The sequence below is a fragment of the Saimiri boliviensis genome, chromosome 1 (assembly GCF_048565385.1).
Source record: "Saimiri boliviensis isolate mSaiBol1 chromosome 1, mSaiBol1.pri, whole genome shotgun sequence".
In the NCBI taxonomy this organism is placed as follows: domain Eukaryota; kingdom Metazoa; phylum Chordata; class Mammalia; order Primates; family Cebidae; genus Saimiri; species Saimiri boliviensis.
In genome coordinates, this window is record NC_133449.1 from 94,745,839 (window position 1) to 94,771,549 (window position 25,711).

General features: G+C 36.9%; 1 protein-coding gene across 1 annotated transcript in view; it reads right to left on the minus strand.

Annotated features, from left to right (window-relative positions):
- Window positions 1-363: 363 nt before the first annotated feature.
- The window catches only part of MRPS9 (mitochondrial ribosomal protein S9), a 63,387-nt gene continuing 38,039 nt past the window's right edge, over window positions 364-25,711 (minus strand). Inside the window, exons 5-11 of the mRNA XM_003922786.4 lie at window positions 22,779-22,858; window positions 10,939-11,024; window positions 10,037-10,112; window positions 7,482-7,650; window positions 6,423-6,531; window positions 3,143-3,312; window positions 364-638 (exon numbers count right to left, since the gene is read on the minus strand). Of these exons, the coding sequence (XP_003922835.3) occupies window positions 547-638; window positions 3,143-3,312; window positions 6,423-6,531; window positions 7,482-7,650; window positions 10,037-10,112; window positions 10,939-11,024; window positions 22,779-22,858 (782 nt within the window). The 3' untranslated portion in view covers window positions 364-546. The remainder of the gene's footprint in view (window positions 639-3,142; window positions 3,313-6,422; window positions 6,532-7,481; window positions 7,651-10,036; window positions 10,113-10,938; window positions 11,025-22,778; window positions 22,859-25,711) is intronic.

A 25,711-nucleotide genomic window follows, 5' to 3' on the forward strand; every position in this document is an offset into this window, starting at 1 on the left:
CTGGCTCTGCTGAGCTCCTGACGGACGCAAGCTACTTCATTCTTCTGAGTAAGCAGTCTCACCTCGCATTCTGAAAACTATGTGGTTGACAGTTGTTAAGCGGAGAAACAACAGAATCTGGAGAAATGAGTTCTAGTCTAGCTCCAGCATTAAGAGTGTGAACAGTCTGGCTCTGGCTGGTTGCTGAATTTTGGGGGCTTAGCCTTCTCATCTGCAAAATGAGGTAACTCGACTATATTTTGCTAAATGTTTCTTTCAGGTCTAACATGCCAGATTCTATGAATTATGCTTCTTAATCTTCTGAAAACAAAACAAAACAAAACAAAAAAAACAAAACAATAAAGTGGCAGAGTGAGACTAAGATTTGTTTTTTTTCCTTTTATTTTGTAAAGGTCACCTTTACAAAGTAGCATTTAAAAATAAATCCATCTCACAACTCAAAGACATTTCTGACAGTACTGCCCTCGTGCTGGTCAGCCATTATTCACTGCGTGTTTGCTATGTGTCGGCACGTCTATACAGCTCTTCTTTCCTGGGAACAAACCCTTAGCGCTTCTTCCAGGTAAACTTTCTGCGGGCTCCCTCTTGGCCGGGCTTCTTCCGTTCTCTCACACGTGGGTCAGTAGTAAGCAGTCCAGCTGCAGCATAAAAAGAGGTCTTTAGGAACCATTAATATGCATGTTGCCAAGAAGAAAAGCAGGCGAACGGCATGAATTTATAGGTACTGTTGGCTGAGGAAAAAATCAGATGAAAGGAACCAGACCAATAATAATTTACCAACCCAGTGTCACTCTCAGGACGGCTTTCACTCTTTGAGGATATTTTTCCAACTTCTGAGGCAAACACCAATTGCGTTATTTAAACCTGCTTTCTTTATCTTATAAGAATAGAACTCCCTTTTGGTTTTTAAGCTTGCTCAACCTAAGATAAAGCTGCTCTAGTGTGGGCAGTCACTATTCACTGCAAGGGAACTTAAGCTGCACACTTAACTATTACAGAGGCCACAGTTTTAATGGAGCCAAGAGGGAGAGAAGAAAAACTTACTGTAAAGGTGAAGTATGAGAAGGTACTTACATACCATCTATTAACGGTTTACATGAATATGCATATACATACAAATATGGCTTGTCAAACATTTAAAAAAGGAAACTTTTATCATGTTATGTCATAATGCTATCCCTTGCTTTTTTGTTTTAGAATCTAAAATATAAGTTTAGAGTTATATTCTTAGCACAGGCAGTTTCTTCTGGAAGAATAAAGTCAGTTTAAACAGGAAACTTTCATTCTCCCAATCATCAGGAGCGATTATGTTTCTAGGCAACTGCTGGGTTACTCTTAGCTATGGCCCGCAAGGAAGAGCCCCAGCTGTGGCTGGCGCTAGAGTAAGTTAGTAAAGACCACAGATTCCAAGAATACCACTGACGGGAAAGCTCTTACACTGCTTTAATAAATATGTAAACGGACCATCCATTTTCCTGGTCTTTTTCACTCTTCCAACGTTGGCACTCTGCTTATTGTATATAAGCCTTAGGTATTTTGTTAAGGATCATTTAATGTACATATAGGAAAACTTCAATTGCTTATTATTATACCCCTGTAAGCTTTTAAACTTGCTTGTACTTAAAGGACATGCATGGAATAAAACAGCAGTATTTGACAAAATACAGACAAGACCTAAGTTATAGCTTAAATTATAAGTAATAATGTTTTATTATTTTCAGATACGTGCAGTAGCTCAAACTAATGGAATTGTTAAGGTCCTAGCAAATTATTTCAATGACTAGATATGAATCCTATATAATGATAAATTGCTTATAAGCAAAAGGATTTTTTAAGAGGCTGAGGCAATTAAGTGGCCTAAGCCAGGTGTCCCCAAACTTTTTACACAAGGGGCCAGTTCACTGTCCCTCAGACCGTTGGAGGGCTGCCACATACTGTGCTCCTCCCACTGACTACCAATGAAAGAGGTGCCCCTTCCTGAAGTGCGGCAGGGGCTGGATAAATGGCCTCAGGGGGCCGCAGTTTGGGGACACCTGGGCCTAAGCCATAGGTAATGTTTCCATTGAACCCCAGTGGCTTGTACTAGAAGGTCTGGGGCACAGAGACCATCCTACTTGCCCAGAGGAGGAACTTATGGACTTAGGTGCTACGTGACTTGCCCAGGACCACGCAGCTGGCTGACAGCATATACGGTGCTCTCCTCTTTTCATAAATAGCGCGAAGACAGTCTTCAGCTCAAACTTGATTTATTATAACCGCTAAAGCAGTACCCTAATGAAAAAATCAACTGTACATCTTTTCAGACTACACAGGGACTCTTGTATTCATGTTCAGGTAACAGGGTTACACAAAACAGGGTAAAAGAAAATCCAGACACCACAATGGGAAAAAATGGAAACCTCCAATAACTTACAAAAACAAAATACCCAAAGAACTTTATCATGAACCAAACAATTACTACAAATTGCTATGGTAGGCCAGGTGTGGTAGGTCATATTATGTAATCTCAGTGCTTTGGGAGGCCAAGGCATAATTGCTTGAGGCCAGGAGTTTGAGAACAGCCTGGGCAACATAGCAAAACGCAGTCTCTCAAAATATATAAAAATTTATTCGGGTGTGGTACTGCACGTCATAGTCCTAGCTACCTGGGAGGCTATGCCAGGAGGGCTGCTCAAGCCCGGAAGTTTGAGGCTGCAGTGACCTACGATCATACCACTGTACTCTATCCTCGGTGACAGCGAGAGATTGATTACAGAAACAAAAACCCCACACATTTCTATGATAAAACAAAAACAAGTAATTTGTCTCTTAAATATAACTAAGCTAAGCACTTTGTTAAGCTGGGCAAAAGGTAATGCATGAAGGGCGAAATGAACTCTTCCCTGACCTTGGAACTGAACATGTGAGCAGGGCTCAAATCATCAGTGCAGGGAGTGCTCCCCTTTTTCTGATTCAAGCTCACCTTGTAGAAATCACACCTGAAAATACTGTTACGGCTCTGTAGCAAGAAAGAAGACAGCAGAGTGAAATGTTACATATGTAACTATGTATTTTCTCACTAACTTCAGGCACTAGTACAAGAAGCAGATGAACATCTGTAGCCATTATTGGGCTACCACGCCCATCCCACCTAGACTCATACCTTGTCTCATCCACTCGACCTCGTCCTCAGTGAGAAAGCTGCACAAGGCTTTTGCCATTGCCAATCGTACTGCTCCAGCCTGCGCCGACCTCCCGCCCCCTGAGACTGTGCAGGTCACATCGTGTTTCCCAAGCCGGTCAACAAAGTGGAAAGGGAACATCAGCTGTTCTCTAAAGCACAGTACAAGTAAATGTGGTTACGTTTACTATAAATAATTAGGTAAACAATTGAAATTCTGAATATTTATAAAAACAGCATTCTGCATGCCACTGTTACACTTTTCATACTTCTCAATCAATCCATTTTACCAAGATATAGAAACTAACATTTCTGACGTTTTGAACGATTTGCTGAGAACTGTAAGGTTTATTTCTTTGTCTTGGGTATAGCAATACATTCTATCTTACTGTTTGCTGATCCCCTCTACTCACAGGAACCTTGCAATAGTCTTACAGTTGGGGAACTCCATTATTCAACTGAATTAACATCTCTGGATTGAATGATCAGATATAAAATCAATATGCTTTCCCAAACAATTATCAAATGTCATTTGGATTCACTAAAGTATACTATAAATGTATCTGTATAATATATAATGCTCATTCTGATGTGGTTAGTTTTTAAAGTTTCTAAAACTATATTCGATTTTGCTCTTCCCCAACCCCAAACACATATTTCCAATATTCTTATTATAGTACTCTAAATCATAGGGTCCTCCTGCCTTCCTGAGGCCAGGTGACATTTTACACAACCCCCTTCAGGCCTGCTCTCTCAGGGTCATTCAGGGCCTACAAGGTCCTGGGGCAGGTACCACAGACAGAACATGGCCCTGGACTTTCTCTTGTTCAATTGAACAAGTATTTGTTGAGTATCATTTTCATGCCAGGTATGATGTTCACCGTCACCTTTGTCAAGCATTTGATTTTGCTATTTTGTCTTAATATCTTGCTACACTTTTATTCAGAAAAGCCCTTATATTGCATTTACTTTCTTTGACACTGTAGCTTCCAGACCCAAAATAAAGTTTATATAACACAGTTAAGCTGAGAGACGGGTATAGACAGGATGTTCACACGCTATTCTTCGTACCACACTAGTCAAATAATCACATGCAGATGGGCAAAGATGACTTTCGAAAGCCATAGCAAATCAGAATTTATAACAATACTATGTAGGGATGACATAACTCCTACAACAAAAAACCCATAAACCTATACTGTCTTTTTGAACAAATGCTCCCAAGTAACCAAATAAAAAGTAGCCATAAGTTATAAAAACAGTATTATAAGTAGTAGCTATTAATATACTATCATAACTAAATAAAGTTTAAGTTGGCTGCCTGCAGTCCAAGCTACTCAGGAGGCTGAGGTGGAAGGACTGCTTGAGCCCAGGAGTCTGAGTCCAGCCTGGGTGACAAAAACAGACCTTGTGTCTTTAAAAAACTGAAAATCTAATCCCACTATTGCATTTACCTTGACCATTTGGCTCCATGACTCAGATATATATCTAGTAATTACATTATGAAGTCTATTTCTCTAGATTTTAATTGAAGTCTCTTTATTTATATAAGCATTTGTTAAAGAATCACAAAATTTTAAAAATTAAGCCAGGTAAGTGTTTAAGCTCCCAGACAAATGGCTGTCCAGAAACCTCCCTTATAACTTAGCGTACATGGCTAACCCACTTAACCATGTGTTAGGTGATGAGAGAAGTCCAATCAAGATGCCTGATTCTGTGTTCATTCGTCTTCCTATGGGTCAATGGTCCTCTCACTGCTGGTTTGTAAGTTTCTGACACAGCTACCCTAAATCCCTACAACTACGTAAAAATAAGGAGGAGTCTGGGTGCCCATTCCCACCAAGACTAGCCTTAGGCTTCCCAACTATGTATGAAGTTTCTTGCCAATAGGAATCATATCTTAGATATCTCTGATATCTTCACAATGCCTGGAACAAGACCGGACACAAAGATGATCCTTAGTAAATGGCTGCTAAATTCAAATCAAAGAATAAGATCTAAGGATGCAATTTCATTATGAGACAAGCCATAATTGAGACTTGCTGTTAAATCATCAGCAGTGATGTCTGAATACAAATCAACAGGCAGGTTATTGGCTAAATGCCATTCCTCCTGTAGTTCCCAATGCTGAAGTTATCAATCCCTGGGGTATGGGTTTCTCTCCACCTTTTCCTAAGGGAAAAAAAAGCTTCTTCCATCCCCTGCCCTGTGAGGATAATAGCAGAATTAATTCATCTTAAATAGAGTTAAGAATGCACTGCTTGTTGACACAGGCACACACAAATAAAATAAACATATATTTCCTAAAGTAATTATTGTGTCCAGAAGCTTACACTGTATTAGGAGGGTCCTCTTATGTCAACATCAGCATTGGTATCAAAAGAGCTTTAGCCCTTTTGACCTTAAATCCATAACACATTCAGGAAACAGGAGAAGGATTAGGAAAGGGGGAACTACTCATTCCAAACTTCTGTTACTCGTGGATCATGACAGTAACTACAGGGAAAATAATAACTACATCGAGAAGAGTCCTTATATAGAAAGTCAGAGAGCATTCTAAGATGAGTATATTTAGATTAGAAGAACTGTAGTATCTATTTATGATTAATGCATATTTCTCCATAGGATACAAAGTCTAAAAAATAAAATAGCCATATTTAGCACCGGGAACTAAGCAAAGCCTGATGAGTTCTTATTTTAACCTGTAAATGCCAGGTTTCTTTGCTTGCTCAATAAATACATATAATCACATTCCTCTGAATAGGAAAAAAATCCAAAATGATAAAGCAGAATTTTTCTAATATTTACGATCAGGAAAACAAACACAAGCCACAAGAAACTGCTTGCACTTTTCCTCGCCCAGTGGCTTAGGTCGGTTTTAAGTGCCACGTCTATTTTTTGTGGTGGTGGTTTTGTTTTGTGCATGTCCATCCCCAAACTAAAAGTAACCTACTTTTCCTACATTTTGGCACAGTCTGCACTTCAGAAAAAGCTACACACCTAAGACTACTCAAACCGCAGTAGGTTCTGATGAAAAGGGGAAGAAAAGTCAATTAATGAGGAATTCTAGAGATGCTTTTTTAAAAATTTGGAAGCTACATTAAAAAATAGCTTCAATTAGCTAGTACGATATTTTACATAGGTAAAAAAAAATAATCACTCAGATAAATAGAATTGGAAAATCACAAGTCTTCTAAAATGATCATGAAGTATTACAAAGCATGTTTCCTTTAAAAACAAAAAATCAAAACCAAAAGCGAACCTGTCCTGCATGACTGGGAAGTAATGCAGGTAATCAATTCCATTTACTTTTATTTTTCCACTTCCATGTTCGTAAACAATTGCTTCTGCTTTTGCAGTCTTTCTTCTACCTTCAAAAAATATAAAATTCCTATTAGTAAATATAGGAATTTGCTGCGCTTTGAGACAGGTAAAACTACATTAAAATTTGTTTCCCCAAAATATACAACACTGTATATAAGTGCATCCTATAACTATCATTTCGAGTCAAACAAAAATAAAGCAGGTAAGCTACACTACACAACAGATGCAATAAAGCTCGCTGTGGGGTAATTTTGTTCTTCAATTCCACTTTAGAAACATTGCAATGATTTTAAATTAGTTTGAACAACCAACAAAGTAATTTATATTCATTTACCTTACTTAAGAGAATCCACAACCAATTTACATAGCATTCTTATAAACAATAAGAATATATCTAACAACATAATATTTAGAAATATATAAATAGTATGATAAAATAGAACTAGTAGAAATAAAAAAATACTCAGAAAAGGTCACATTTCTTCGAAAATACCAAAGTAGTTAAAAATGACAATGATGTGAAATCTTTTAAGAGCTGTAAATATTTTAATAGGTCAAGTCTTAAAAGTCGGACATCTAATGGCTCTGTACATATACAAGGAAAATGTGAGTTAAGGATGTGAAGTTTTCACATTACATAGTTTTGGCATTTGATATGCAGATTCACTGAGCATTTTCATTTTTTGAAAAGGAAACTTTATTATAAATATTTTACTGATTCTAGCAGCTTAAAATGTGAAAATAAAAATGCGTGAAAATAAAAAGTGTTAATATGACTGTATAGGTATGCATTCACATTTTTTTCTTGGGACATTATAAAGTTCAGTTTTGAAAAACTTCAATAGAATCTTAAAAGTTAGGAAATCCAATGTAGCAGTAGCAAACATAAATAAACAAATAAGAAATCTAACGGATACCAGAGAGCAATAACAAATGAAAATAATTGCAGTTTTTCAATCTTCGCTGAATTTATTTTCTCTCTGCAGAATGTCATTACCTTCGCTTTTGCTAAAGGCCATTCCTTGTTCGTCATACTGCACAGGTTCAATCAGCTGTTTTTTTGACTGAATGATTACACTTCTTCGAAACCTCTGCACAAATTCTTCCTCAGCAGCACCATAGTGCAATGTCAATAACTTTTCTAGCAGTTGAATGAACTGCATATACTGCAGACAATAAAAATTCATTAGAAGGTGCAAGTGTAATTGCATTTGCTAAATTTTTTCTATTTTTGCATACTTGATCTTTCCAATGTTGCTATTCCTGATGAATTTTGACAGGATGACACTTCTGCATCTTCATGCTGCTTTTAAAACAGCATGCAGATGCATCACTTTTCCTTCCTATCTTTAGTACCAAATCTTTTCTTTCAAGAAACAAAGAGATTTATCACTCAAAGAAAAATCAATTTCTCTGTATTATGATTATGAAATTGAGATTTAAATTCACTTTCAAAAAGTGTTTAGATGATCCTCAAGTGTAATTTCCACTCTTTTATTAGAACGGTATCAAGAGGAGCTTTATAAATAATTTCAAGTAAGTTATGTATAGTAAAATGGAGTTTGATTTTGAGAAAATGTACCTCTTGAATTATATTTCATAATACATTTGGCAAATATATCTTTGGCTGTTCAAGCTGTGTTACTTTAATGTTTATGATTTCCTTTAAAACCGAACAATCAAGCTATTTAAAAATTCAAGAGATACTTGACTTAAAGGGCAACCTCTTGAAATAAATTATCCTTGCTCCTCTGTGCATTTTTTTTTTAATAGTTCTTGAACATGTGATTAGAAAGTAAACAACTTGGAATTAACCCCTTAAAATTAGAAGCCAGAATAATCACTCTAAAGTGTTTTTGGAGAAGGAAACAACTAATGCTTGAGAGTCTTAGTTAATATGGATTGTGAAACTCAGCTTTTGATAACCTTATGTTTTTTGTCAGCCTTAAACATCATACTCATCTTTGTCACCATTGCCTTCATTGTAAAAATCTGCCATTAGTTAGTTTGAAATGTTTAAAAATCTCACCAGTAGATTAATATTAAAAGTACTACTTCAACTATAGCTTCCTATGATGTAATGAAAGAGAGGGCACTCTTTTAGTAAAGGTGAAACACTTAGCTACGTATGATACTGGGTTGACAAGAGCTCCACGCTCCTCTCCAGTCACTGGCCTGGGCGTTCTGTGCTTGGCTACTCTCTCAAATCCATCTCACACACTCTCAATGATGACTTTTGCATCTACGAAGGGGCACTACGGGTGGAACTCATCCTTGCTTCTGAACTGGGTTAAGAAGTCACTGACCACCTCCACCTCCCTCATCTTGAGACCAGCCATAAACACTGGGATTTATTCTGATATCCAGTACCCAAAGAATAGAGTATCGTATATAACTTGTTTCTTTTGTCTTCAAAGCTGTACACCTGTATTAAAGTCCTTGAGCTACTACAAAGCAGAAAAAATACCTGAGTTATTATTTAAAAAAGCAAAGCAGCCAGAAAACAGAGGAAATAATGAAATTACTTTTCAGTGAAGAAGCAAAGAGATTTTTCAATTAGATTCAAGTACAGCAGTACTTGGCAGTTAAGAGATTAGAAATTAACTCTGGATCTACCACTAACCAAATGTCCAACACTTTGTTTAAGCAAACTGCAACTTTTCCAAATCATTAATTTCGGTAATACCTTAAATGAGAAAAAGAACAATTCAAGTACATATCTTAAAATCTATATATGGTGGCAAAGTATGAGCAATGTTAGCCACCACCATCAAAGAAAAATTCCATCTTGGAAAAAAATTTGTGGAATTTATCTACACTCCAATCTTCCAGAAAGTAACAAATTTGAAGCATCAAAATATTTAAGACATCAAATGTCCTATGGTAATGTTGATAGGACATTTAACAAAATAAGAATGCAATTAAGACCTAAAGCAGGGGGGGTCACAAACTTTATAAGGTGTAAGATTCATCTGGAAAGTTTGTTAAAAAGACTCCTGGGTGACCCCAGAGATTTTGTACTAGGTCTGGGTGAGGCTTAGGACACTGTAGTTTGTAACAGTATTTCAAGGGATTCCGATACAGGTGGTTTGCAGATCCCAAGATAAAAACCACTGACCTTACAGATACGGCACACAAGGTAAGCAGCAAATTGCATGAAGGTAACCATGTGCTGCATCCCTTTTCTACTTAACCTATAATGACTCCTTACACTTATCATCAGCTTGTAAAATTAGCTACTGGCCTTATGGAAGATGAAACGACGACATCTGCTGTGCTTCCCTAAAACAACTGGCAGAGTACGTGAGGGCATTTATAAGAGGAGGACCCGGAGACTCGACAAGTCACCTCCCTGACCACAGACAAGGTCCTCCCAATGCAGAAATCAATGATGAATGTGGTTTCTTTGTTTAAAAAAACAAAAAAGAAAGAAAGAAAAATCATCTTAGGAACACCTGCCTCTGAGGAACATTACTATTAGGATCTAAATACAGCAATTGTCTGCATTCTTATGGCACAGGTCCCCTTAAATTAAAAAGATTAATTACTCACATCTTGATCTGACAGTTTTTCCACTAACATTTCTTCTAGTTCCTCCTTAATCAGCCATCTGCTGCCAATCAGGTCTCTGTTAAAATATCACATATATTCTCTTTTTAATTAGCCATGCGATTAGAGTTACATCACAAAAGATCCCACATATAGTAGCAATTTTATGATTTGAAAATAAGTTTTTATATGATGTACCAGTAATTTTACCCAACTAAGCTATTTTTGACAAACATTCTATTTCCTCAATCTACTTTAGAAAAGGTATCTACTCTAGTAAATGTTTTAAGAATTAAATATGCCGCTATGGAACTCATTTGGTATTAAAAGCTACCAGATTTCTTAAAGATTAAAATTTTATCTGTATAACTTACTTCAAAGATGATGTTATGGACATAATGTTAACCTGTCAATAGACTAAAGTAGTGTCAAGTCCAACTAAAGGGACAGCAGTGCATTTAACTTAACCAAGGTGTTCTTCCTTTATGGAAGATATCTTGAATAATTAGGGCAAAATTTAACACTGGGTGATCAGTTTGATGGATCTGATCTACTGCTGTTTGCCAAATGGAAGCATACCCCAAAATAAAAGTAAAATATAAAAAAGGATGCAAATGGTAAATAAACGGGCAGCTATACACATAAAAATTCTGAGGACATCATATCCAAGTATAGTAATTAAATATCACATAATATACAAATCTGGAAGAAAATAACATAAAAATAACTTCAATAGGTGTTTCCTCCTAAACAAAAACCACCTATTATCTTGAACCCGAACCTTAATGCTTAATGCTGAAATATGGAACAAAGTTTAGGTTTCAGGTATGTCTAAAAATATACCAATGAGTGGCATGTTTTCAGTTCAAATTGTACAAAGATTTTAGTGCAAGAACAAAACTTACCTGGTTTTAGTTTCTTGTGGAAGCAGACCTTTGGCTTGCAACTGGTTTTGACGTTTTTCTAAATTGAATAACATTCCATATATATCCTGTGCCAAATAAAATACACAGTACATGCTAAAAATAAGAGCAATGGTGCATTATAACTTCTGATATACTTTACAGTTTTGTCCTGTAAGTAGTCTCTAAGGTGTCCTCCTGAGAGAATCTAGCTGCAGAGTAAATAAAACTGAAAATGCTTTTCATAACACTATTCCTCATTTAAACTAAAAGATGATAGAGTAATTTCCATGAGAATTTAGTGTCATACATCATAGCACACTTTACTTTAGCTGATTTTAAAATAACCCTATAAAAATTTTACAACTCTACTACAGTGAGGTTGGTTTAAAAAAAAAAAACCACCTTAAACAATTTTCCTTTTCCTTAGGAAAAATCATAATTTACATGGCAATGTGCACTTTAGACTTAGAGAATTATCCAGTAAAATATATGGTATTTACAGATATTTATTTAGTATTTAATACCATTTACTACTTATTTAATATTTAAATAATATTTAAGTTCTTATCATATAGTTTGTATCTTTAAAAAACCTTTCTACTATATTTTTTGTTATTTGATTTCTTCCTATTAATTTGCTTCCTAACAAAATCTGTGAATGCATGTCACTTGTTAAATTACAATGGAAATAGAAGTTTGCCATTTTGTTAAAACTGGTAAAAAGCAATAATCCAGCAATAAGCATTATCAATGAAATATATTTTCCAGGTAATGATTTTACAACAAGCAAAATAGTACAACAGCTTTTGCCTGAGCAAACTTAACTTTTTGAGGATTAATACTCAATTTGTATTTATTCATTTATAATTTACACATAATCTACCATACTAATACCCAATGAGCAGATAGGCATTTTAAAAGAATGAGCTAGAGATGACATAAATACCTTTTTTTTTTTTTGCTAATCATGATATCTTCTAGTATTAGCAAACATCAAAAGATACACCTTGATACTGACAGAGCTGTCAATTCATATCTCAAATAGTCTTAATAATTTCAAGTTTTCAGGGGCAACTTCTCGTGGGCTCTCATTAGATTGCTGTATTAGCTCATAATGTGGCTGATAAAGTTTGCTCTAAGTGTAGGAGAAGTGTCCCTTTGCCACCACCATGGTATTTACTAGTGCTTGCATTTTAGCGTGGTACTCACTCTGCAGCCTATTTTCAGGAATGGAATGGAATGAAATGGAATGGAAAGAAGGAAGGAAGGAAGGAAGGAAGGAGGGAAGGAGGGAAGGAGAAAAAAGAGGGAGGTAGGGAGGAGGAAAGGGAGGGAAGCAGGGAGGACAGAATGAACCTTTGAGTTTTTTTGACATATGTGAGAAAAGCCCATATAACACTCAATGGGTAGGACTCCTCAGTGAATAAGGATGTAAAAGTTCATTCCTTTTGGCTGGGGAGATTCATGTAAGTGTTTTTTGCTTTGTTTTTCATTAAGGATAGTAGAAGGGATAGTTTAGAAGAGAAAAGAAAAAAGAAGCAGAGAGAAAAAGAAGAAACAGCACTTAGAAGCTACAAAACTGGTGGTGAGCTAGACTTTACCAGTGGACACAAGTATCTCAAAACTGAAGGTAAATCCATCACTCTAGCTCAGCAATTCTAAAAGTGCAGTCCCCAGACCAGCAGTAGCAGCAGCAGCAGCAGCAGCCACACCTCGACTGGCTAGAAATAGTACATTCTAAGAACTACAGAGAATCCAGTTCAACACAATAGCAAAGGGACAAATGAAGTTAATTTAATCCTAGTATTCCTATTAAGTGTAACTGTCCTTACAACTACATTCCAAGTACACATCCATCACCTGTAGCAGCAGAGGAATGTATCTGACAATTGAAAAACAAACAAAACACAACTGTCTGTCCTAAAGCAAAACGAACACAAACCATCCACATATAGAATAACAGGGGTATATATCCACATACATATCCCTGTTACTCCACTTGAAACAAAATTTTACAATTTATCTCCCTAGAATTGGTAAGCCTTGTTGACTGTGGTTAGGGTACTTTTAACTCACTTTTAAAGGCTAAAACACTGGCTTGGGACTCCGACTGGACAATATATCAGAAAATTTTCTCTGCACTTCTGTTTCTAGAAGCAATTCTCAAATGCTCTGAAAAGAATCCTCCCCACCACCGCCCGCCCCCCGGCAAAATGAATGCTTCCTACGTATATGAAATGGACATACGCAGGCAAATAGCATGTCACTATGCACCCAGCACAGCCTGTCAGCAAGCTGGACCACAGGCAGACTATGGTTCCATTGGGGTGCCCTGGTAAGAGAACTGCAGTGAGCCTCTGAGCTGCTGGGTCCAGAGTCCTGAGATTCAGAGAGTGCCAAAGTCAGAGTAGGTCTATCTTTCAAACTAGCCAAGAATATATGAACTTAAAAGAATGCCGACAATGGTAGTAAGATACCCTCCTCTGCTTACAAGGGTTTACTTAATTTTCTGAAGTAACTAAGGCAACTAAAATAACAACAATCAACCTGTCTTGTACTTAAGTTTTAAGTCAAAGTTTAGGCTGCTATATTAACTATCATTTCCCAATGATTTTTGAGCAATTTTTACTGTAAGTCCTTATTTTTCTTATTCTTCCATAATGCCATTTCCTCTTAAGATTGTACTGAGATCCATAATAATTGATAAATGGTACAAGTAAGTGATTAAAAACAATCAGAAAAAATGTGGAAGAGGAAAAAACAACCCATGAAAAGTGCATGTCAGATTTCAAACATGGTGAATTCGATTCATTTATGGTAAATGCTTACAATTTGATGATTGTAACCCATCAAATCACATAATGCCCATTAAACCACTCCATACACTTCTTTAAATAGGAAAATATATGTAAAGTACGTACTTAGCACAGTGCCTGACCTATAGTAATGGTCAAGAATGATAGCGGGGGTGAGGTATGGCTTTCAAGAGTCAAAGGATTTTACCGGCGCACCATTTCCATTTATTCTTTCTCTTTTGCATAATAAAACCACTCTTAAGACTCTACCTTGGTTAGTTAGAGACAACATTTCTCTGGAAAGTAGATTCTATAGCTTCAACTCCCTGAAGAGATGTGTACTAATTTACATTAAAAAAAAAATCCTTGAGGGTATAAAATATGCCAAGAACTGTCAACATCACAGATTATCACTGGTGGCTTCTGGTATATTGTTAAGTTTCCACTTAATTTTTAAGGGACACTAGAGAATCAGTGTGACCCACCTACACTAAGTTTATATACTGTATTTAACAGTGTTTAATTCTCAAATATGACAGGAATAACCCAGATGTGAAATGCTGAATCATTAATCACAGCTATGATTAATATTTCATAAAATCAAAGCAAGCCTACCCACCCCTCGTGTCATCAGATTTCCATAATGTATGAGTCAAATTTAGAAGGTGCCTAATTTGAAAATACCAGATGCTCAGGTTGCAGAAAAGAAATGCTTAAACTAAACCCTTCTGAGAGCATGAGCGCTATGATTTTTAGTATCCTTCTGAAATCTGTTTTGGTTCCATTAATCATGTGGAAATTCCAATTTCAGGAAGTGTAAACAAGTAACATTTCATGGGGAGGTGATATAGAAGAAGTCAATTGTATTTTGGTACACAACATAAATAGTAACTAATAGTAATTATCTTAGATATTAGTATGGTAACAGTAAAGTAACTGACTTAAAATTTGTGTTTGTTAAAGAAGTCACAGAAAATCGATTCCTTAAATAATCTCCTCAATTTTTTTGGCCACTGACATATACAAAATTAAATTAAACAAATACAAATATAATCCACTTATCATTAACAAAGAGAGAGGTTTCTGCTGTATATCTCAGGTACCAAGTGACATACTTCTGTTGTAGACTCTCGCTATAACTTTGTGAATACAATATACTACATAGATTGTATATCATGTAAGTGCCATTCAACATACAAAGAAAATCATCTCAAGATGGATCATATGAAAAAGGACTCTGAGGAAGTCCACATCTAGGAGTGATGACCTGAAAGTTCTGGTAACTCAGATGGCACATATTTTTGCTATTGAAATTAAAGCCCCATCATATATTACGATAATTATACCATTACAAAGAGGTAATCTGATTAAAACCAACATGGAGACAGTAATATGTCGAATCCTTTTCTAAAAATTAATTTTCTTAATTGGTACATTTGGAACATACCAGATATACAACGGTAATTATTCATATGGGAGGAAAATGTACATTAAAGATACCTCTAGAACAGCAATTTCCACTGCTGAATTAATTACTGAATTAACTCCTGCTGTCAAGGAAAGTCTTAAAACAGCATGCAAATATATTTCAGCACCAGTTTGTAGCTTTTTTAAAATAAGCACTTCACATAGTTGTAGTTATTTTGCAATACCTCACTGTGAAAAGGGTCACTATTGTAATTCCATTTTAAAAGGCAGCACTACATCTAAGAGTTTTAAATATCCTCCACAAGGTCACAGAGAGGATGTAGACACATCTGCACTAAGTAAGAATTCTGTGATACTCAGTCCCCAGGACTTCTGCTGACGACTTTTGGAGTTTTCACTTAACGAAGCAGCACACTTCTGGGGCTGCCGTTCCAGGTTTTAAGAACTGAGTACGTTACTGAAGTCCTTTAAAATGGAATCCTTCCCAAATCATCTTATGAGACCAACATCATCCTGATACCAAAACCCAGCAGAGACTCAGCAAGAAAAGAAAACCTCAGGCCAATATCCATGATGAACACAGATGCAAAAATCTTCAATAAAATACTGGCAAACCAATTTGCAACAGCACATCAAAAAGCTTATCCACCATGGTCAAGTAGGATGCATCCTGGGGATGCAAGGCTGGTTCAACATACTCAAGTCTATAAATGTAATTCACCACAAAAACAGAACCAAAAACCACATGATTATCTCAACTGATGCAGAGAAGGCCTTTGACAAAATTCAACAGCCCTTTATGCTAAAAACCCTCAATAAATTAGGTATTGACGGAACGTATCTCAAAATAATAAAAGCTATTTATGACAAACCAACAGCCAATGTCATACTGAATGGTCAAATATGGGAAGCATTCCCTTTGAAATCTGGCACTAGACAAGGATGCCCTCTCTCACCACTCCTATTCAATACAGTACTGGAAGTTCTAGCCAGAGAAATCAGGCAAGAAAAAGAAATAAAGGGTATTCAAATAGGAAAGGAGGAAGTAAAATTGTCTCTATTTGCAGACGACATGATTATATATCTAGCAGACCCCATTGTCTCAGCCCAAAATCTCCTGAAATTGATAAGCAACTTCAGCAAAGTCTCAGGATACAAAATCAATGTGCAAAAATCACAAGCATTCCTATACACCAGTAACAGACTTAAAGAGAGCCAAATCAAGAACGAACTGCCATTCACAAATGCTACAAAGAGAATAAAATACCTAGGAATACAACTAACAAGGAACGTAAAGGACCTCTTCAAGGGGAACTACAAACCACTGCTCAACGAAATAAGAGAGGACACAAACAGGTGGAGAAACATTCCATGTTCATGGTTAGGAAGAATCAGTATCGTGAAAATGGCCATACTGCCCAAAGTAATTTACAGATTCAACGCTATCCCCATCAAGCTACCAATGACCTTCTTCACAGAACTGGAAAAAAACACCTTAAACTTCATATGGAACCAAAAGAGAGCCCGCATAGCCAAGTCAATTCTAAGCAAAAAGAACAAAGCAAGAAGCATCAGACTACTGGACGTCAAACTATACTACAAGGCTATGGTAATCAAAACAGCATGGTACTGGTACCAAAACAGAGATGTAGACCAATGGAACAAAACAGAGGCCTTGGAGGCAACACAACATATCTACAACCATCCGATCTTTGACTAATCTGACAAAAACAAGCAATGGGGAAAGGATTCCCTGTTTAATAAATGATGTTGGGAGAACTGGCTAGCCATGTGCAGAAAGCAGAAACTGGATTCCTTCCTGACACCTTACACTAAAATTAACTCCAGATGGATTAAAGACTTAAACATAAGACCTAACACCATAAAAACCCTAGAAGAAAATCTAGGCAAAACCATTGAGGACATAGGTGTAGGCAAGGACTTCATGACCAAAAAACACCAAAAGCATTGGCAACAAAAGCCAAAATAGACAAATGGGACCTAATCAAACTCCACAGCTTCTGCACAGCAAAAGGAACAGTCATTAGAGTGAACTGGCAACCAACAGAATGAGAAAAAATTTTTGCAGTCTACCCATCTGACAAAGGACTGATATCCAGAATCTACAAAGAACTAAAACAGATTTACAAGAAAAAAGCCCATTCAAAAGTGGGCAAAAGATATGAACAGACACTTTACAAAAGAAGACATACATGAGGCCAACAAACATATGAAAAAATGCTTATCATCACTGGTCATTAGAGAAATGCAAATCCAAACTACATTGAGATACCATCTCACACCAGTTCGAATGGCGATTATTAAAAAATTTGGAGACAACAAATGATGGAGAGGATGTGGAGAAAGAGGAACACTTTTACACTGTTGGTGGGAGTGTAAACTAGTTCAAATGTTGTGGAAGACAGTGTGGTGATTCCTCACGGACCTAGAAATAGAAATTCCATTTGACCCAGCAATCCCATTACTGGGTATATATCCAAAGGATTATAAATCGTTCTACTGTAAGGACACGTGCACACGAATGTTCACTGCAGCACTGTTTACAACAGCAAAGACCTGGAACCAACCCAAATACTCATCGATGATAGACTGGACAGGGAAAATGTGGCACATATACACCATGGAATATTATGCAGCCATCAAAAATGATGAGTTCATGTCCTTTGTAGGGACATGGATGAACCTGGAAACCATCATTCTCAGCAAACTGAAACAAGAACAGAAAATCAAACACCGCATGTTCTCACTCATAGGCAGGTGTTGAACAATGAGAACACATGGACACAGGGAGGGGAGCATCACACACTGGGGTCTGTTGGGGCGAAATAGGGGAGGGACAGTAGGAGGTAGGGAGTTGGGGAGAGATAGCATGGGGGGAAATGCCAGATATAGGTGATGGGGAGGAAGGCAGCAAATCACACTGTCATGTGTGTACCTATGCAACAATCTTGCATTTTCTTCACATGTACCCCCAAACCTAAAATGCAATTAAAAAATAAAAAAATAAAAATAATTAAAAAAATGAACTGGAGATTCTCCAAATATGCCAGAACTTCTTTCGCAAGGCAACTGAACCCGTTTACAACTAAGGCATAAGGATTAGAATTATCTGGGGTTTTTTTTTTTGTACATTTTAAATTTTACTACTCTCCCCTTCATTTTAAATATACATATATTTTTGGTATAAATTTCATCTGTGCCCATTAACTCCTTTGATTTAAAGAAATACTTTGAAAATACTCCATGGTTTATTGTAAAATGGGTTCTAAAATATAAATGAAGTTTCTATACAATGCTATGCAGGGAACTTTTGTAAAACTTCAATGAATGCAGTAAGACTGATAACAGTCTTAAAACTGGGACTTTATTAACCTCTCTTTTGAGAAAATGTATTTATTTAAGGTGAGTAATGCCTACAATAACAATGTATAGAATTTTCAACATTCTGTACTATGGTTCTCCCCAAGCATGGGTTTCATGGGACATTAAAAAGGGTTTGGGTCCACTCTGTTTGAGCAGCAGAGTGTTAAAGCAACATGTTTCTTTACTTAAGGACTTCACAGAGCTTTGATCCTTCTAAGTGTCTCCTTGTTAAAGTTTCCTAGTATACAATATGTAACATTCCTAAACTAACACCACTTCAGAGCCTCTTTCTTGAAGAATATTTCACAGTTTGTATTCTACAGAAAGCACTTTGGGAAGAGCTGTGTTATAGACATGTCTTGACTTAATGAATCATGTTTAACAAAAGGGTTACCAGTTCAGAGTCAAATAATCAGCTTCCATTATGAGTTTTAAAGGATTTTCAACTTACTTTCAGTGAGTGAATTTTAATTTTTTTTTTCAGAAACATACATATTGGTAAATTTTTTTCTTAAAATTAAAGGATCTTCACAAACTGAACCATGACCACCAAGGCGGCGACCCACCATTCCCTTTGCCACCAGCTTGGTCCTCCTGGACAGGCCTAAGCTGCCGTGGGAAAGGGGGTAACTCTGGTGGGGTTTACAGCCTTGGACCCAAAGGGCAGCTCACTCTCTGACCCAGCCTTTTCTCCACTCCCCACAGTCTAAACCTAGGCTAGACACAACTCCATTATCTTGCTGTACAGCAGCTTCTTTTTTGCATAGACATCTATATCCTTTTTTTTTTTTTTTTTTGAGACGGAGTTTCGCTCTTGTTACCCAGGCTGGAGTGCAATGGCACGATCTCGGCTCACCGCAACCTCTGCCTCCTGGGTTCAGGCAATTCTCCTGCCTCGGCCTCCGGACTAGCTGGGATTACAGGCACGCGCCACCATGCTCAGCTAATTTTTTGCACCATTAGTAGAGAGGGGGTTTCACCATGTTGACCAGGATGGTCTCGATCTCTTGACCTCGTGATCCACCCGCCTCAGCCTCCCAAAGTGCTGGGATTACAGGCTTGAGCCACCGCGCCCGGCCACATCTATATCCTTTTTAACATTCTTCCTGCTCCTTCACACCTTTGCTCAATTGTTTCAGGAAACTTCTGTTTATTCTTTCTCTCTTTTTTTGAAACCTAAGCCCTAAATCATGTCTGAAAAGTATACAAGTTCTACTGGTTAAATGGCTATTAAGAAAATGAGAAGCCATCCATTTTTGGTGAAAAAGCCAGCCAAGCCAGTGCCACCAAGCAGGGGATCCCTTCATGGTTCTCAACGATGCTTTGAAAAACTCAGGAAGTTTCTTATTTCTTCTTGCTTAAATTACTTTTTATTAAGAAATTATTTGTTACTATGGTTTTATATTTTTTTCATTATATATGTATATCTTATTAGTGATACTGTAAAATAAATGAGTTTTTAATCAACTTTCTCAGGAACCTGAAGATATGCAGATCATTATGTCCATAGGAAAATGGGAGCCCCAAGTGCCCTGAAAATGAACCTGTAGAGTGTGGCACATTTCCAAAGTGTGGGAGTATCACAGATCAGGAAATCCCCCTTGACTTCATTCTTTCCTATCATGCTTGATTTCTGGGCAGGAACAATAAACTGTACCTTATATTTCATGGCCATTTTTCCTCAAAACCTCCCCATTTCTCCACAGAAAGTGGATGGACTAAATATAGGTCAGTTGGAAACAGGATTCACTAAAGCATCATACACTGACCTTAACTGCAAGCGGCATCAGGGCCATCTTTTATTAATAACTATAATGTAATATATATGCTTTCTATGCAAACAGTCAATACTAAAAAGATTTGGCATCTTTATAAAGGACAAGAAAGGTTATTCGGCATCAGAACGGTCTCCTCACGCAACTGCACACAGGCTCTAGAGGTGCTTTCCGGTCACAACTCCTGGCCAATGGCATCCAGGCCTCTCACAATTACAGTTGGGCAATGACATGGGAAAATCAGTTTGGCTTAGTGTCCGTTACCTTGTCAGATAGGGAAAAAAATTATATCAACAAAATAAATGGTAGCAGCAAGGATTCATTTCCAAGTCTTTAAAGCTTGCCACAGTCTTCAGGGGCTACCTCCCGTGCCGCAGTGGGGACAGCTGTCCTGTGATCACTAACAGCGGGGAGGGGACGGCTCCCCCTACCACCAAGACCAGGCAGAACAAAGAGAGTGCAGACAGGCGAGATGGCTCCAAGTGTTATAGCTGCACTTTCTACCCAGTGCCTGGCCACCACAAAAGCGCTTCTGTAGGGTCAGCCATGAACGTTTAGTCACTATTTCAAAGTCTCAGCATCTCGAGCAGATGATCGTGATATGCATTATCTGGGAAACGAGGCTGGTGTGACTACGGCTGTAATTAATGACACCTGCCATACATAATGCTGAAATGTTTGCAAAGGCATACATTTAGAAATTACTGAATTGAACTAAAATGTAAAAGGCCAAAGGACTCTTCAACCGATAGGTAACAAAAATCACTCAAAAACAAAGAATGTTTATTACTCAGGTATCATTTGACATTTTAGGGAGTATAGTAACATTTTATTCACTTACAAACTGATCAGTTTCTTGAACAATACCTCTTAAAACATAAAACCGATCTTAAGAAATAAAGTTAGGTCTCTTATAGGATGTGTAATTTCCTCATTATGATGGAATGCAACAAAATATCTTGCCCTTGGGTTGCTCAGTTTCAGCCAAAGCAAATGCAAATGGCGTGTCAGATGACAGCTGTTTGATAAGGCTCCTCTACAAGACCTGCATGCTTTACTTTTTTCCGTGAAACTTGGGATGAAAGGCAGAAGGCAGGAAGAGAATTAATGTAGCATACAGTCTAAAGGCAATGCTACAACCGTGATTAAGTAGAAAAGTTAAAAGGCACAGATTTTCCACAGCTTCGCTGCGTGCAACCCATCCGTGTAACAAGTTGACAGGCCTAGCGCGTCAGCTCCATCATCCCCTCCGACAGCTAAAACGCAGCACTGCATCCCTTTTCAGAGAAAATTTGCGTCTGCACCATGAAGCGTTGTACATTATTTCTTAGCACTGCAGGGGGCTCAAGTCCATATGGAACCTTCACAAATATTACCACAGATCAAACTGGCGGCGTTTGGAGGCAGATTTGACATACCTATTTAAATGAACAGCAGGGGTCCCCGGGCAGCCTCGGGCTGCGCGGGAGAGAACCTCCACGGAGCCGGAGCCGCAGCTCCATTACTCAGCAAAGACACACTCTACATTTATCATTCATTTCATTTCTGCCAGGGCAAGAAGCTCATTTGCCCAAGGTCAACAAAAAGCGAAAAGAAGGTTTTCTTTTTTTTCCCCAAGAAATAAATGTACCTGACAAGTGGGAATTTTGTCCTTTGGGTTTGTGGAACACAAACAAACAGCAGATAATTCTAAAAAGCAGAGTAAATGCGTGCACTGATTCAAGCCACTGCAATCTGATTGCAGATGGGGGACGCCCAGTAAATATTTCTGAAACTTTAAAAAATCATATAATGAGTAAAATAGAGCTGGATATTATGTTCTAAAAATAAAAACAGGGTACTGGCATCCAGCCATTTTTTCCATAGCAATTCTGGGAAACTCTTCGAAATTTGCACACTATCAGATATTTATAGCTCTGAAAACAAAACAAAAATTGTTCACAGTATAAAAAATGCAGTTGGAAGTCAAACTGTAATAAAATCATTTCTTAGGTTGTTTTGGGACCCAACTTCTAGGCTCATATACTGCGTTAACCTATGAAAGGCAAAAATTGTACATAAATAAGAAAAAATGAATGAGAAATAACCATTTGAATCTTTTTCAAGGCAAATGTCTCACAGACCCTGACAGCATCACGCACATGGCCTCCTCCTTCCTCACCCTGGAAGCACATGCACATACTGTAATTGAGCTGAACATCTATCTTCGAACACGATTTCAATTTGTAAGTAAAGCATTTAAAGACAAACTATTCTGATGTAAATTCTATACAGTCTACTTTTAGCAAAAATGAATAAAATATAAATCATTTCAGCAACACATTGTCTTACCTCTAGAAGTCTAATTTTTGTCCATTACAAAATACTAGGTAAATTCTGAAGCTGAGAACAGTATGTAGTATAATTAGTTTCGTAGCTTACAACTCCTATTATTTACCATTAAATGCAATATACTTACATGCATTAATGAATAGTATGACTGTTTGCCAGTATAGAAGAGATAGTGAAATGGACGGCCATCTTCTCCCCACTGGATTGCTGATAAAAAAGCCAGATGAAAACAAATAAAAATGTACACAGAGACAGACCAAACAGTTGCATTTAACCACAGTTATGAGACACATTTATAATGAACAAAAAATACAAAAAAATCACCAACATTTAGAATTTTACTATTCAGTTTAGCATTATTTATATGCAAATATTTAGGATATTTAATATTTCATATTCATTAACATAAAACAATGTTTACATTTAATTTAAAAATTATTAAATACTTCTGTAATTTGTTTCAAATAAAAGCTCATAAAATAGCCAAAATCAACTTGTTAGAATAAAAAAAATTGGGTCTGGCTATAAACATAATGTCCTCCCAGATTCTTAAAAGGGAAAATTGATAAAAAGTAAAAATGTATTACATTCAGAGAATCTAAAACAGGCAAACAAAGAAGAAAACTCAAGAATGTATTTTTCAGTGCATCATTTGTTTCAACACTGTGGTCATCTACCTCCCAGAGTTGAAACATCTGTAACAGAAGGGCCTCGAAAAGGTGTTGGGTAAAATTGCTTCTGAAATACAGAAGGCCATTCACATCTAACCACCACCAAGCAAACAGAGAAGTGGTGTTACTCTAGGAAACAAGACAAATGCTAACTCTGTGTCCTTTGCTCATAGGATCTCTGTTGAGTTGTTTCTCTGGCAACTATTTGTAGGAATTCCTATACATTAAAGATTATACTCCTTGGTCCATTACAGAAGTTGTACAGTATTTTTTCCCAGGCGGTCACTTGTCTTTTACTTTTACTTACGTTATCTTTCATAATTGAGAAGTTTAAAATATGTAAATAGTCGAATCTGTCACTTTTTCTCTATGGCGGCATGATTTAACTGTTTTTTCATGATTCATTCCACAAAGGAATCCTTTGTAGGCATTTTCTCCCTAACTGCCCCCCACCCCATGAAATGTTAGTATTACAGATACACTACACATCTGCTGATGTATACTGTGGCCCACTGAAGGACCACAAACCATTGTAACAGCTAGGTTTACCCACTCCCACCTTGAACCAATCTTTGCCCCCATGAAGGAAACATGCTTTAAGGCTTAGGGCTTTCTAAAACTATTTTCCTGTATTTCTTCTGGAAGTTTTATTTATTTTCATGTTCAAATATTTAATCTATCTGGAATTTATGTTTGTGAGGCAGAAATGTAAGAACTATTTTGTCCAGCAAAGAGTCATTATCCCTCTACAGTTTTTTTAATAGTATATGCTTTTCCACTGAAATACCATCTGTATTGTATGTAGGATATCTTTCCTCTGAAACAAAGACCAACATTTACTAATAAATGCTGAAAAGAAAGTCTTGCTTGGGTATTTAGCTTGAAAAACCAAATTCTTATTTGCCAGTGGCTTATGGATGATTTCAGTACTTTTCCAAAATCATTGTCATAGACTTCATGAATCAAATCCAGCATAATTTCTAATATTTTTCCTTTCTTATGCAATTGATTTTCACTGTATTGTTAGTCTGTCAGGTAATCTCTGCCCTGCAAGGCTTTTCCCCCTTGCAAGCTCCCATCTGCAAAGACCCTCCAGGATCTTGTGAGCTAAGGTCACCTCCCTTTCTCAGAGATATTGCATAAGCCCTCTTTACAGAACCCTCATGCAAACTCTGGGGTTGAGAAGGCATTCGTGGGACCAAAGCAGTATTTCCTGCTCTGCAACCACCCAGCTGTGTTCCACGGTTTTACAGCACTCTCAGATGGTCTTTACCTTAGGCCTCCTGTTGCTGTTTGGTTTCTATTTTACTGCACCAATATTTAATATAGCTTAGTTTGGGGTGTAAACTTCAGTGTACAATAAGCAAAGCAAGCTTCTAATTATTTAACTAGAAATAACACAGGTCTGGCCCTGGCCATCTTGACCTACATTTTAAAACAGTTCTTGTCTGCCAACATATATAAAGGAAGTCAAAGACTGCAATTCATTTGCTACCAACATGACCATCACACTACTTAGATCATCATTACATGCCATTCTACGCTGATTTCTTTGTGTGCGGATTTGGCTACCACAGAATCATCAACTGACAGGATGCTCACATGATCTCTGCAGGGTCAGCATTTCACCCTGTAACTATATTATGGCATACTTTAATAAGGGTATCATTTTTAAAATCTTCAGAATAATTCATAGTTTAAGGGTTTTGAATTGAGGTACCCAAATAATGGTAGACTGCTGAAATTCTAATATAGTTTTTAGTGCATGTTTTCCATTTTCTAATTAGGCAGTCATAACATCTGTGAATAATAATCAATTTTCCTAATTTCTTTCAGTTTTTAAACTTATACTTTTTTCCTTTACGATCCACAGTTTTTTAAACCATGCTAGTTAAAACTTCCAAAACAATACCAAATACCAGAGGCGAGTATACACATATCTGTCTTATTCCTGAACTTAATGGGATCTATTGATATACTTTTTCATCTGATGTGTTTCTGTTTGTCATGACAGGCTTTCTCAAACTAAGAAAGTTTCTTTTTATTTCTAGTTTGTGTTTTTACCAAAAAATTAATGCTCAATTTTGTTAATTCACTTTTTTAATTTATGGAAATGTTTTAACCTTCACTCAATTAACACAAAGAATTACATAAATCATCCTTATTTTCCTGTAGAGAAAAAAGGCCCTCTGGTATATTCTTTTAATACAAAGATTTACTTGGTTTGCTAGTGTTTATTTAGTGACAATAGACTACAGGTTTCCTTTTCATGAAATTTGTGTCCAGATTTGATAACTGTGTGAACCTCTGAAGGGAATTTGAAAGCTTTCATTCTTTTCTTCTGCTCTACAACAGTTTAAATGATAAGAAGTTACCTCCTCCTTTAAGG